The 15,565-nt window shown below is 47.4% G+C and overlaps 1 protein-coding gene across 3 annotated transcripts in view; it reads right to left on the bottom strand.

The window, feature by feature from the left end:
- LOC104480611 (ubiquitin-conjugating enzyme E2 E1) overlaps window positions 1–11,538 on the bottom strand; it is a 45,249-nt gene extending 33,711 nt beyond the window's left edge. For 2 of the 3 annotated variants that reach the window (XM_086742666.1, XM_086742667.1), the window contains exons 1-3: window positions 11,440–11,538; window positions 9,880–10,058; window positions 7,692–7,742 (exon numbers count right to left, since the gene is read on the bottom strand). In XM_086742666.1, coding sequence (XP_086598792.1) covers window positions 7,692–7,742; window positions 9,880–10,031 — 203 coding nt within the window. In that variant the 5' untranslated portion in view covers window positions 10,032–10,058; window positions 11,440–11,538. The remainder of the gene's footprint in view (window positions 1–7,691; window positions 7,743–9,879; window positions 10,059–11,439) is intronic. The other variant, XM_086742668.1, reaches the window with a different exon arrangement.
- Between the last annotated feature and the right edge of the window lie 4,027 nt (window positions 11,539–15,565).

Here is a 15,565-nt window from a genome sequence, read left to right as displayed (position 1 = left end):
GGGATCAAGACCTCAAACCGGCACTGATTCAGAGAAATACAGAAGCAAAGAAATTTAACACGACTCTACATCATTAATTGTACAGCCTCTTTAATCCAATTACTTTGTATTTTCTCTTAAACAAACGAACTTCGAAAATTTGGCCCAGACCCAGTTCTCTGAACAGCTCAACTTCATCTTACCTGATCTATACTTTCAGCTGTGCAGTCATGGAAGAGACTGGTGGGAATGTGGGGAATCAAACACTACATCTGCCCTCAACTACAATCTGCATGCCCCACTCTCCTTTCCTCCCCCACCTCCCATCCCAGGGAGTCCAGGTTAAGAAAGAAAAGAACACTGCATGTTAAGCATACAGAACTGTGATATAGTCTCCTGGTAATGTCAATTAGCCCCTCATGCACAGAAAAATACGTATTAAATGCACCATAGCAACCATTACACCTTCCACAAATGCCTTGGAAGACCAATTGCATGTTGCTGAAATTTGCAAATTGGCAAGAGAAACAAGAAAACCCCTCTGAATTCCAGAGTGTACAGTGTTTATTTTGACAGTTGTAGTTTATTTATAGTACTTGACAATACATGTTCTCTACTTCATCTTGTAAAATAATGAAGTCGGTATTTAGACCTCCACTGTTAAGCCTCTGAGGGAAAAATAAGTATAAACTTATTTCATTCAAATAAATGTACAGATTGGCAAGATGCTACTATAATGACTAAATTACATCATTAACTTAGTTTAAAGCACTTTCTTTGGTGGAGAAACCATAGCCCTTAACTTTGTATGCAATGTGCAAGCCTGAACAAATGTGCAATAATCTCTTAACCCATTCACACTAAATGATATCTTCTTTCTGTTTAGTGCATTAAATACTTTTAGAGAGGTGCTGTAGGGAAGGCTGCTGTTTTTACAAAACAATTAGAGAAGACTGCAGGCAGAGGCTGCAGAAGGTTCTCTATGTGTAAACTCATCAACAACCTTAACCCACTGACATAACTTGTACTGATGCAGGTGAGCTCTGTCTCCCTTTCCAGCACAACCCCCTTCGACAGCGAAGCCAAAGTTAATCAGGTGGCATCTTACGGGCTCTCAGGATCAACCTATTCTTCAGAAACCACAAAGCTTTTGGGTCACCAGCAACCTGCCCTTGTTGAAACCCTCAAACACAAAACCATCCCCACTTTCTCAATCCTCTGGACTACCTCCATGGATAATTTTGTCTTCATACAAAATGACAAGATAAATTCAAGCCCTTAAAGCATAAATACTCTGCACACAGTGTTTCCTATTTATGTCTATAAAGTACCAGATACATCTCATGAATATTAAAACAAAACCAGACGTACAACCTGCCGCTATACACATATCCAATATAAAAATCTAGACAAGCAGAGCTGAAATACAATGGAAACCAAACCAAATTAAAGACTGCATAACCAAGAAGAAATGTTAGAATTTGTCAGATAAAACATATACGCAGAATCATAAACACAGTTGCACAGTGCCCTCCAAGGGCAGCAAAGCTGAAAGTCAAATAATAAAATTAAGTGGTGTACAAGAGAGTGTGCACAGAAGGGATTTCAATCCTCTTTGTTCTTAGCCATGGTACAATTTCACAGTCGCTCTCAAGATTCATCGTTCCGATGTTTGGCATGCAAGAGCACAGAATGCAGTTCATTTGGGAATTACTGAGCCGCGATGTGCCAAACAAAATCTACCCCAGCATCAGCCAGCTCCTGCCACAGTGTCCAAGCAGCCCGGCGATCAAAACATTTCTCATTTTTAAAGTGAGTCAATAAATAAAAACGGGAATATCTTCACAAAGACAAATTCCTGTAACATTAACTAATCAATCTATAGTAAAAAGCTGCTCCTGTGGAGCTATTGTCTCAGTACGTCAGGCAGAGGACTTCGCCTGCCGGAGCTGCTACCTACACATACTTCAAATTCACCGAGTGTAGAAATGGTATTATTTTTATGGTTTGCAAGCTAGACCATACACAGCTGCGGCGGATCTCTAAATTAGTTAATACACCATTTCAAAAGGAAGAGTTATTTCTCCAGGGATCATGTGCCAAGCAAAGGGGGGAGGGAATGCTGAACCACTGGTAGTTTGTATGATAAAAGATATTTTTCAACTACACACAGCACTAATTACAAAGGTCCTTCCTATCCTACGGCTGGAAACTTCTCTCGGAAAATACTCTCATTTCAGCGAAACAACATGGGGAGGGAAAAAAAAAAAAAAACCAAAAACAACTGAGTGCTAAAACCACTTTTGCAAGCTGATAATTTTCTTTAAACATGATCTGCATTTTTTTTTTTTATTTCTACAAGGAAGTAAAACTCAGCATTTGTGTTACTGTTGCTCTAATAATCAGAATGTTCACATTAAAAAAAAAATCTTACTGAAATTAAGATTTTTTTTTTTGTTTTTTTTTCAGGTACAAAATTAAAAATCAGAAAGTTTATGCTAGAAAAGGCTATGTTCAGGAAAGACTACTCCAAGCATTAAAATAATAAAAACACCACCGATATTCTAGTTTAACAGTGACAGTCCATCCTTGGATAATACACTAGATTTAAAAGTAAAAGCACTTAAAGCATTATTGGAGCTGGAGGAATTGAGAAAATACATTTGCAAAAAATTACAAGCACCATAAAACCAAATGTACTCAAAACAAATGTTAGACTTTCATGGTATGTAGATGAAATACATTAATTACACTATGAAACTACTGAGTTCAAAACATCCTTTGAGCCACACATTTTCTGCAGACCTCTCTCCAGTCAAGAAATCTTAAGTCTACATTGCAGAGTTTTGAAAACTATGAATATTCCACATGTTATAGCAGAAAGCACTTCTCCCCACCATCTATACTGAGACATATATTTATTAAGTGCTGACAGCTAACTTTCACAAGACTCTCAGGGAGATCTGGTCCTTATTCTGTGAATTTACAAAAACTGGGCTGAAGGAGCCAGGAAACACAACTGTATTTTATTATTATTTAAATAATAAATTTGTGATAGCATTTCACTCTGAAGCAATGGTAAGCCTTGCAGGCAAATACCTCCTTCAGTAAAGACCTGAAAATTATCTTTGTTTACATCACAGCTGGTCTTGTCTATATGGACTTAAATGAGCCATGTAGAGACAAACTTGTTTCAGTTTCGGTAAGAAAGATTAAAAAACATTAATTCTAGTTAATATCCATTTTGGTCCCTCTACACAGATGGGAAAAATAACATTAAACTACCATGCTTACATACAGTCAATACCAGACACCCAATAAAGCACAGATTCAAAGCCCTGCTCGTAATGCAACCGACGCACACAGCTCCAGGAGAACAGCTCAGCTGCAAGTTAGCCTGAAACAAAGGAGATTTACATTCATTTCTCCACTTTGCCACAGACTTCTGCGTGACCTTGGAATAGTCACTTGGTTTTTGTGTGCTGCAACTCCCCATCGCTAAAATGGGGAAAAAAAATTATTTTATAATCTCACAGCAACTAGCAGATTTACTTTCAGGAGATGCTTAGATACGGAGGTCAAATAAATGACATAAAGAGAATAAACAGTGCTTAAAGCTTTAATGAATTTTTCAGTTAAAGCTTTGGAAGCCTCATTAGAGTGACAGAAGCAAAGCTTTGGCACAATATTCACAAGTGTCATCTACAAACAAAGATCAGGTCTGCCGACGTAGCAAGATGGAACTGTATTTTGACATCTGCAGACAATCGCAGAGGTAGACTTCCATGACCCAACGCAAAGACACAACATACTCCTCCATCACCAACATATACAGAAGACCAAAAGTCCAGAGTCTCTAGGTACCTTCTTTGAGTTCTAAAAAGAGTTAAAACTTTCTGATATAAACACAAAGTCAGAGAGGAAATCATCAGGCACCTATTTAAAAGACTTAAAATACTTTAGGTCCAAACAGTTATTCCCCAGTTCATATCAACCACTAACCACCTTTTGAATTTGAAAGCCACATTTAACTTTCATAATTCAGTATGAATATCAGAAGTCAAATCATCTTTCGGAGAACAGAAAATTAAAGGCCCCTAGAGCATCAACCTACTGAAAACCATTAAAAGGGTAAGAACCATTCAGACGTAGCCAAACGCTACACACTCACCACACTAGGACTCTTACAAGGACAGCATCGCCTCCATCAGGAATCCACAAATTTGTGAAGTGTATTAAATGTATCTTTCTAGAAATTGTCTTCAAGTCCAAAAATCTATTTTGTAAATGCAGGCCAAACATATACTGTGTTTCCATGCACGTATCCTGTTCCTCTGCGGAAGTAACAGTACTAACCTGCGTAAAACCAAAATCACAGCCTGGGAAGGGGAAAAGAGACTACAAGAGATGATGAAGCAGTCAATGAGATGAGCACAGGTAAGCATTTGGGGGACACAGGCAAGCTATGGAAAACCAGAAGCAAGGAAACTAGTGAGGGGAGAGGAAGTTCTGGGATAAACTTCCCCTCATATTATCTGCATATGTGTAAAACCCACACAGCTACTCAATCACAGGGTGTTGAGTGTTTTGGGTTTGAGTTGTTTGGCTTTTTTTTAAAAAACAGGTTATCTGTGGGTTACACACATGAAGACATGGTCACTGCAAGCTACAAAAATAAAAATGAAACTCATTTGTTTTCAAGATATTTTGTTTGAAATATCAAATGGTTTTCATTATTTGTAATTGCATCTTATATGTGGTGTTTTGTAAGAAGAAAAATAAAACAGTTCTTACTAAAAATCATTTACAACCTAAAGCTTTTTCTTTCAATATGCAGAGCTGCTCTGGGATGTGTTAAATATCTTGAACTCCCATTAGTGCAGTAAGACTGGATGAAGAACAGCACTTTGCAATGAGGCCAAAAATTAAAGCACAGCCAACAATGAACTGTTATCAAACACTGGGCACAGCACAGAACAGGGGAAAATACAAAGAAGGTGGTGAGGGGTATAAGAACAAAAGTGCAGTACTAAAAAAGAATATGACATTTCCAATGTAACACAGGATACAGTTTCGGGCACACATTTTCAAACGTGACTTCTGAGACTTTGGCACCCCTAAAGTTGTTAGCAGAACAGGTAGTACCTAGTATCATAGATAGCTCCCTGAATACTTAAGTTTTGAGATTAGTCTTGCAGGAGAGAGTGAAATGCCTAAAAGGAAAGGAATGAAGGCTGCCTGCCCCTGCCAGTGACACCTGAAAAAAGTCTCTAGAAGCACAAAGGCAGCAGAGGGATGAGGGGCTGGAGGTCAGAGGAAAGGTGAGGATAAGCAAAGTCACGAAGGCAGGAAATTGAAATTAAGTTCTGGAACTATGTATTTAATACTTCCCTCACAGCATGCTAATAAGGTTCATATGATGGAAAAAAAATAAAAAGAAAGCAATGACACTGTTAGCTGGCTTCCCCAGAGCAAATTTTGGCAACCTTAAACATCACACAGCAAATGGAGTCTCTCACTTGCTTAATCTCCTCACACTCCCAAATTGACTATTTCTATTTCTCTTTCCACAAGAGGTGAACTTTCCCCATAACTGCAATAGCTGAAACTCCTCTCGCTGCTGTGGCAATCAGCACCTGCCTACCCTTTTACAAACCAGCTGCTAGAGAAGAAAACTTCCAGTGCTTGACTGTGCAATTGAAACCTCGTTAGCCATAAACAGAGCTGTTCTCCTTCACTCTCAGCACTATCTTCACTGAAGTAGGATGACTTCACCCCAAGATGAGCAATACCAAAACTCCTTTGGTCACACACACACACACACACACACACAAACCCCTCCATTCACGTTTTCCTTCCTATCAACATATTAGGAGAAAGTAACAATTACACCATTTTCATGTATTATTTGCAAGAGTTGCCAGCCTTCACTGTCACTTGCTTGAAGGTCGGAAGGAATGCAGAATACTTGTAATTGCATTATGGGCAAAGATTAATGATCACTACTTGTACTATGAACTCATTTTTACCATTAGAAATATTTATGAAGGCTGAAACAACACAAACTTACTATATGGGCCTTGAAGTGCATTATTTTCAGTGGTCTATGTAATTTTTTTTAAAAAAAAACAAAACCACAAACTACAACCATATTCTATTTTGACAGTCTGCCAGCTTGTCTTTACCTGTGAATGATGTGTATTATTTACACAAGTCTTTGGATGAAGCTTGCAATCTGACATACTTGTAGACTATCACAACTTTTGGATAGATCTGCGAAGTTCAGACTGAGGTCCCAGCACCTTGATCATCCAAACTCAGTTATCCAGAGAGCAAGCCACAGCGCCCTTCTGAGCTGTGCTTCTGTGTTTCTTTCCCACGAAAACCAGGATATGGTGGGAGGAGGAGGGGAAAGCATGTGGACTGCATCCTGACACAGAGCCAGGATGCAGACAGGACAGACACCTCCAGCTCGAAAGCTGGAAGCTCTTGTAAAATTCAGGTCGTCATCATTATCACTAAAACAATACTGTCATGGCTGAAGATTTCAGAGCTCACCGGTTATCTTCCAAACGGCACAAAAATCTTAGTATGAGCCCAGACCTCTACTCATATGCCTCATCTCATCCCTCTTTTCATTAATTACGATCCTTGGGACTGGTACTGAAAGAGTGGCTTTGGATCTGTCAGGCTAACTCTTGTGCTAATGCCCCCCTGCAGACTAACAGAAGCAAAAAACTTCAATAAAAAGGTTCATGTGCATTTGTGAGTGACAACTCAATGCTAAGAAAGACCAACTTAAATAGTTATTCATAAACAGAATTCCGATCGCTGCTATTACCAATATCAAAAGGCCTCAAACCTCAGCCACAGGAAGAAGATAGGAATAGAGTTGTGCTTTGGCAACTACAGCAAACACAGAGCAGACCGAAAGCATCTTTCCTCTCAAATGAGCAAGCACAACCAAAGAAGTTACACTACTACTGTCTCCTCTCCAAAGGCAAAGAGGCTCAGGCTACCATGCAATGAACCAAATCAACCTGCTAGATGTTTTAAACAAACGGTACAAGTTTCTAAAATACACTTAAAAACAAGCTGCTCTATAAAGGGCAACAGAATATCCCTGCTTGTTATTTCACCAGCTAACACGTGTGCTCCCGTTGGACACCCACTGAGTGACGAATTCGCGCTTCTCTTCCTCTCTAAGTTACTGTTCACAACAGAACTCTCTGAGCTAAAAAGCTCGTAGCATTTTACTATTCTCTGCTTCCTTGGCAGGACTCTTATTTATATAAGATTAGTGCAGTCAGGCATTAGATTTATAAACCAGAAAAAAACAAACAAGGAGAAAGTTTTCACACTCTTCTTCATAGGCCAGTTTCAGAAACATACTCACAAAGCAGTACAACAGATTGAAATGCCATTGTTAAAAAAAAAACAAAAAACAAAAAACAAAAAAACCACAAAAAAAACCCCACCCAAAACAACCTCCCAAACAAACAGAAAACTCATATCAAAATACACAATCTCTGGAGGGCCCCTCACGTGGAAAATACTTAATGCCATCCAAACATTCACAAAAGTGCTGTCAGCCACCTGAACAGCCATTCCTCTGCTCTATCCAGAGCCTCTGAGGACAGTTACAACACACACAGGCACACTTCAGCCCCTCACCTTCCCCCATCCTTCCGAGGGAAGGAATCAACACCAACCTGCAGTTCGGAGGTGGATCTAAGGTGATGTCAGCCAATTCCTTCTGAATCCTGTGGCAATAAAAGCAAGAAGAAACAAAGGTAAGTCACTGTGTGGGATAGCAGTTAACACATACGCCTCTCAGACATACTGTCACCACAAGTGTGCAACGCTACGTAAGAGAGAGGCACTCTCAGCTGCAGCCTCCCACCAGTCCAAACACACTAAGCAGGACAGGCACCCTGTCACAGAGATGGTCAGAAAAGCAGACAGGCACCCTGCCTTGAACCCAGACATCTGCACTGTTGTGTGTTTTCCCATAAAGATGCCAACCACACACGGACACTGGAAAAGACTGTCCGCATTGCTCTGCCAACCAGCCTGTAAACAAGGGAAACCCTCTGCAAATGTGATGCATCAAGTACTAGGAGGAAACTGCTGTCTGAAAAGGAATTTTGTCTTGCTGGATTGAGAGAAACAGTCATTGCCAAATTGGCTCTCCCCACTCCCCACTAGCTTCCCATCACTATCCTGAGAAAAAAACACCAGCCCCAAGGGAGTGAATAACCGCGCCATTCCCAAGGACACTTAAAGGAAGGTGAATATCAATTTCTGAGGCTTCTGCACATTCTTGCCATCTTCAATTCTCCCCTCTCTTCACCCTCAAGAGCCAAACAACACCCCCACGTCCCCTCCCTCAGGACTCCAGACGCTCCCTCTCTTCACCACGTTCAGACAACACCCTGTCCTCCCTGCCCAGGCTATTCTGGGCTCACACTGCTTTTGCCACAAAACGCCCAACCAGCTATCATCCCCTTCCCTGGAGTCCCATTACTGTCACTCAGGCTTCCCCTTCAGATTTCCCCACCCAGCACTCAGTCTGCCTCTCTCCTCCTTCAGACTCAGCCAGCATCTTCTGCCTCTCTCCCACTTGTCACACAGGAGAACCACAGCCCTTTCCTATTAGGCAGTTTACAATCTTCTTTTTAAAATAGTTAAGGGCATAACACGTAAACACCACTTGCTACTATCTATGTTAGTTTGCCATGGAAACCTGCTGAGTGGAGATCCTGAATAACCAAACTGCCTAAATTATACAAAGCCACAGAGAACTCAGTTGTGACAACAGGGTATTTGCATAAAACCCCAGTCGCTTTTGACATCTACAGATACAACCTCTCTGTGCTGCTTGGCAAAGCTGTTCAGTGAGATGGTTTACTATTCTTACTGAAGTACTGCAAGTTCGCTTGAAAACTTCCATTTGTCAGCTTAGCTCCCTGGAGCAGGATGGTGCTGAATTCAGGTGAAACACAGAATAAATAAGAAAGCGTAACTTTTTTTTAAACTGAGTGGCTACAAGAGTCTGTCCAGGTGTAGGAAATTGACATAGCTGTTCTGGAATTACTATTCTATGCAGGCATCTCTCCCCCATGCAGACATTATTCTGGAATAAAAATGATTTCATCCTCAAAAAAAAGAATTTGCTTTGTGCTGTGAGCAAAGACTATTTTAGACCATAATGTCCACAAGTGGACCTGCTGTGGATTATTTATTCTAGTCAACATCCAGCCATACACAGAAAATTCAATATAAGTGATGAGCAGACAGAACAACAGTAATACATTTGGTGGAAAATAGTTGGGGCTGTATTACACCACTTGCACTGGAGTGCACTCCCCCAGTGCAAGCAAAGTCAAAACTCTTCACGAACATTAATTAATCCCCGAAGCAGTTCTGAAAAGAAAAAAAGCCACTCTAGATCAATTCCAGCCGACAGAGAGGGAAACTGATGTTGAAATGTAATGCCCTACTCAGGACCATAGAGCTTCCAGTAGCAGAGGAGGAATTAAGGTCCTACATGCCAATCCTACACCATCCCTGTAACTTATGCTAATAAGGAAAAAGGAAAAGACAGCAGAAAGAACAGAAAGACAGAATAACAGCCCAGAGGAAGAAAAGACAGGAAAATATTTGGGACGGAATGGAGGAAGAAGCAGGAAGAGAGAGCAGAGAGCAGTAAAGTTGGGCAGACATTCACTGCACTGAGATGCTGAAAAAAGTGAGACAATGGTAGCTTAGTGCTGAGAGGTTGAGCATAAGGGCTAGAGAAGAGGAATGGGAGCAGCAAGGGAACAGCGAGGGAACGGAGCAAAATAAAATGAGGAAGAAGATGCAGCAAATCAGTGAGAAAACTGCCTGCAGCCTCACCTCTTGGCACTGGTAGATAGCAGCTTAGAGTTTTTACTCATGCTGACTTTGCTTTCCTTCTTCTTAGGCGTGCTTGTCTCTTTCTCTGTCTGTTGGTTGGAGGATGAAGATGAGGAGGAGCTGGTGCTGGCCCTCGAATCGTCATCCGACATAGCGACCCCCCCACCACACACCCCAACCTGGAGAGGAGACACCATGGGGCGTGGGGAACAAACAGTGAACACAAACACACACGCAGAGAAAGGCCGCTGACAATCTCGCTCTGTGTTTGGGTCATGCTCCTTTTAAATGGTCCTCGTGTCTCCCGCTCCTCTTCAGGCCCTACAGTCGAAGCAGGAGGAGCAGTAGCCTCCCCTGCGCTAGTAACACCGAGGAGCGAGGGGAAAAGGGACTTTTAAAGCTTTCCTCTCAGAAAGCGAGTGTGAAACGAGAGGAGAAGAGACTGGAATGAGGACGACTGCAAAGATCAGGGAAGCTCAAAGCAATTCCTTCTAATCTCCCCCAAACTGCACACACAGGAGGAGCCATCACCACCCACCACTACCCAGCCTAGGGGTGTAGGAGATAAAAATGGAACAGCTCGGGTCCCTCGGGTTCCCGGGAAGCACGTGGGGGTGGCTGGCGGGGACTGGGCTGGGGGGGTGACCATCGCCAACATGAAAATGGAAGTGGGGCATCACTGGCAACAGAGGGGAGACCCCGAAGGAGGATCTGTGCTCCTCGGTGGGGAAACCCCTTTCTGCTGGACAACCCCTGCCCACTGGACGGGGTGTTGGGAGCAGGAGGAGGCAGGGAGGGGGGGAATGAAGAGAAATAGCTAAACAGGGAGCGGGGTGCCTGGAGAGGACCCATCGAGGCCCACTGCACCGAGGGGCATACCAGCAAAGGGGGAAGGGAATAGAGGGTCTGTGCTGGGGGTGGGGAGAGGAAAAGAAGGGCCAGGGCCTACAAGGGGCGAGAGCAGAGGGCCCGGGGAGACCGAGGGCAGGGGGGGGCACAGCGGGGTGCTGGGGAGAGGCAGCCCGGTTTCGTGCGGCCATCGAGGGGGCACAGGGGAGGAGGGCGAGCACGGTGGGCTACCGAGGGCAAGTCCGCAACCAAGAGGGGCGAGAAGCCGTCGGGAGGGATGGGGGGGCGGGCAGGGCACCCCAGAAGAGTCAGGGTGGGAGCGAGGTGGGCAGCCGCGGGCCCGGGGCGAGCGGCGGCGGGGCAGCAGCGGGTAGGGGGGCCGGCACCCGGCTGCCTCCCTCCCAGGGCCACCGGCCCCCGGGGAGCTCCCCTGCCCCCCCCCCCCGGGCCGCCCCCGCTGCTGCCCCTCCGGCGGGCCAGCGCCGGGGACGAGGCAGGGGACCCGGCCGAGCTCCCCCGGCCGCGGGCCCGCAGGGCCGGGCGACGAGGGGCCGGGGGGACAGCGGTACCTGACAGCCCCGGGCGCGATCCCCCTGCCCCGCCGGCTCCGCCGCCTCCCGCCCCATCGCCGGGCCGCGGCCGGCCCTGCCCCTCGCCCCTGCCCCCGGGGCCGGCGGGGAGGGCGGCGAGGGGGTTGCCCCGTCCCCCTACCTCTCCCTTTGTGTCTGGCTGCTCCTCCTCGGTGCGGCTGGGCCTGGCCACTCGTGTCTCTCTCGCTGGGAGAGAAGCGGAAGTGCTGCAACAGCAACTATTAAACAGGCAATGGCTTCCCTGGCTGCCTCCCCCACCGCCAAGCGGGGCTGGGGGGCGGCGGGGCCGGGGCGACACCCGCCGCCGCCTCCAGCCGAACGGGAGTGGGGGGCGGGCAGGGGAGCCCCCGCTGCGGGGTTGGAGGGGGGATCCCGGCAGCCACGGTCCCCCGTGTCCCGTGTTTCCCCCCTCCCCGGCGAGTGCTGGGGAAGGAAGAAAGGGGCGATTGGAGTGGCGGGGGGGGAAACGTGAGTTTTTGATGAAGGCCCTCTGAGAAGTACCCTGCAGGGGTGTCCCGGGGGGGATAAACGCCCTCCCGGCTCCGCTTCTGCTTCCGTGCGAGAGCCCCGCGGGGACGCGGCCGAGGCAGGTGGCTGGGAGAGGGGGCAAGCTCCTGGGGCTGCTTTTTTAAGGTTGGGAGGGGGGTTGTTAGGCTTGACGGGGGGGCGGGGGCTGCTTGCTTTCCTCCTGTCCTTACAACTGTTCAACCCCAAAGCTTCTTCCCTGCCTCACCTGCTTTGTCCCTCCGGCAGCAGCAGCAACTTCTCACCTGTCTCAGTTGGAAAGCAATAAGGAGGGAAAAAAAAAAAAAAAAAAGAGCCCAGCCCAAAGTGTGTCGTGTCGTCGTGTGTGTCGTGTGTCGTCCCCCCCCCCCCCCGCCCCCAGCAAGCCAAAAGGGATCTCCCGGCAGTTTTCCCGTCTCTCACCTGTTTCACCCCTAAAGCAGCAGCTGTGTCCTCTCTTCCCTCCCCTTGCTCAGCCCCGAAACAGCAGCAGGAGCAGCCGCTTCCCACTCGCCCTCGCCCGGAGTTCAGGATTCCATTGTCCCCCACACTGCACTTGGTGACATCACTGACACACAAAGAAGGGGCACTTCGTGATGTCATCAACGCATGCTGGGAGAGAAAACAAAATCCTGGGCTTGGCAGCTACAGCGCGAACAGCACCCCCCCCCCCCCGCTTCAATTTTCCAGAGACAAAATTATTAGGGATTTTTTTTCTCTCTCTCTTTCTCTCCGCTCCCCCCCCCACGCCACCCCCGAGTACCCTGATGGGGAGCCCGTCTGCGGGAAAGGCGCAGCGCCCCGGCTGCTGGCGTGTTGTATTTGCGAGGCGTTTTACTCTTTTTTTTCCCCCGAAATCGTTGCGGTCGATCTCTCGCCCCCTTGCTCACCCGAGGAAGAAAAGTAATCCGGCCGGAGCGACCCACACCGCCGCCCGCCCACGAGTGGGCGGCCGCGGCTCTTCCCGGAGGTGCCGGACCCACTCGTGAAGGGACAATAGGGACTCCCTAGCATTCCCACCGACCTCAACCCGGGGCAAATTTGGCTCGGTGCCGCCAGTTTCCACAGCCGGCCGAGGGATCGCCTATCGAATTACTCCGTGTCTTCAGTGGCCGCAAACACAACGACTGTCACCACCGCGCCCCACGATAAACGAACAGCAGTTTGTGTTCTCGCCCTTCCTCCCGCGGGAGGACCCCGAGGCCATCGACGGGCGCACACAGCTGCTGCCTCGACAGAGCGCTGTCGCGACATGACGCCTTGGGGCTTCGATGACAAAACGGGAGCGGCGGGGGACGGAGGGGCGGCATAGCCCCGCGATGTGTCCGGACATCTCCGCTTCGTAGCCACGGGGTGCAGCCGGGGCCGGCTCCTCACGCTGCCAGGCGCTGCCGGTTCCCGCTCCCTCCGGCCCCGCACGCCAAGATGGCCTCAGCGGGCTGGGCGGTTGGGCCGCGGCGGGCCTAGACCCCCGCGGGCGTTGGGGGCCCTGAGGCCGGCTGGGCGGGCGGCGGGAGGGCCCGGGTCCGGCCGGGGGAAGCCTTGCCAAGCCCCCGGGGCGAGCGGCCTCCTTGCCCGGCTGCTGCCTTCGGGTTCCCGTGAGAGCCGGCCCTCTGCCCGCCCCCGGGACAGGCGGTGTGAAGTTGGCCCCCGAGATGAACCTCTCTGGGAGGACCCTGTCCCTTAGCAAGGGCGCAGACTCGAGTAGGGACAAAAACCTAAAGGTTGGGTTGGGTAACGGATGCCCGCGGCTTCTTTTGGGGATGCTTCGGACCTGATGAAAAGGGGTGTTTGGGCCAGCTGGAAGCAGGACTGCCTAGGGATGCCGAGCCGCCTGAGGGACAGCGGCTTCGCGCTTTTGTGACCGACCTCGAGGATCTGGTCATGACACTGAGCTATCACCATTTATACCCAGTAATCCTGGAGCCAACAGTACCCCTGGAGGGGACACCCAAGCAGGGACAGCCTTTCTCTTTGTCACCATCCCCTCCGTTTCCTTGGACCTCTGCATCTGCTGCTTCTCCCTCCTCATCCTCCCCCCTGTCCCCAATTTTCTTTGCGCATCTCAGCAGCACCTCGTTTCACTTGGATTAATCCCAAAACTACCCACACTCCCCACAGACTCGCTGCCCAGCCTCCATGTGGTTGAGCAGCACAGTGTACACCAGCAACATTGTGAGAGTCACCCTGACAAAAGAAGGAACTCCAGTGCGCTGTCACACTTTCCTACCTTTGGGTGGTTTTTTTTGTTTGGTTGGTTGGTTTTTTTGAGTTTTTTTTTGCTAACCCTCTTCAGTCTTTATTCCCTGTGGTACCACATATTAGGCCTTGGTGAATTGTCCTCCAGCTTGCTAGCAGAGCCAACCTCTCTAGTTTGACCTACGGGAATGACACTTAAAAAGTCATGTTCATCCTTCCCTACAGCAATTGTGAAGCTTTGGCATCTCCTCCATTGACAACGGCCTCGAAGGCACATAATAAATTTCATGAAAACTGGCGTTAAGATAAAGGCAGGTGATCTGATCACTTAGTGCCCCTCATTGACGAAAGAGGGGCAGAATTCAGCTCCTATACACTTAACACCAACCCACCTGCTCTGTCAGTGTTCTCCCAACTAACTCGGCAGGCTGTGGAGGATGGGGCTGGCGGTGTGGTGCTACGTGCCACGTGACAAGTACAGGAGGTGAGAGGACACTAAGCAAGGTGACCAGGCTTCACAAATTTCACTGCTTGTGGAACAACTTTTTAAAAACAGAACATCTTCACTTTCACCACAAACAAACCTCCAGCCCTTTCCTGTAGTCACAGGAAACCTGCACCAAAGTCAAATCAGACAATTGATAGTAATAATGAAAGCCCTCCACTTCTGTAATAGGGGGCAGGGAAAATGTAAAGATTGTTGCAAAATCACACACACACTTTTCCTTTATTATGTTAATAACCTTGGTAGGGGGTTATCTGCAGACTAACCTTTTCTGCAGCACACAATCCTTGGTAACCCTGTTCAAAGTAATAATACGATAACCAGCAGCAGCGGTTATTTACTTTGAAGCCTACCCAAAAATGCATTTGCTGAAAGCACCAACTAAGGTAATCGCTTCAGCAACTGTTACAGTGGCAACTCCCATTTTATGACTCACCTCCTAGGTCATGGCTAGTATCAGGCAATGGGCTGTTCTCCTGTGCTAGCCATGCCATACCCATAGCCCTGGAGGGAGAGGGAGCCGAGAAACCAACTTCTATGCCAAGAAACATTTTTGCAGCTCACCTTGCTCCTGCCTGTGATTGTCCTCTCAGCCCTGCGTGTACACCAAAGAACTGAAAAAGAATGTAGAACATGATCCTTTTTCCAGCAAACCGGAGAACGAGCTCTTCTAATCCAATCTCTTCCCATCTTGGGCATTTTGACAAAACCTCACTGATCTGCTTCTGTTTCTTTTCTGTGAAGTGTGTGCACTCAGATGAGTTTTGCTTCTTATCAGTGCTTCCTCTCGCTGTCTCCTTACTTACTTTGGTGGGGTTTTTTGGCCAAGTTGCGTGAAGGACTTGCAGAGGAAACTGACCCAGATTATTCATTTTCCCTGTGCTCCAAGCTTCTTTAATCGATGGCACTAGCTCAGTATAGCAACTGAATAGGATTAGTCACTTTTCCCTCTGGATCGAGTTTGGAGGAGGCTGCAAAGCTAGATGACTAGAACGAGTTGCCTTTGGGGCTTTGAGCTTAATTCATAACAGAAGCTAGC

The sequence above is a fragment of the Chlamydotis macqueenii genome, chromosome 2 (genome assembly GCF_036417535.1).
Source record: "Chlamydotis macqueenii isolate bChlMac1 chromosome 2, bChlMac1.mat, whole genome shotgun sequence".
NCBI lineage: Eukaryota > Metazoa > Chordata > Aves > Otidiformes > Otididae > Chlamydotis > Chlamydotis macqueenii.
This window is presented reverse-complemented; position numbering and strand designations above follow the sequence as displayed.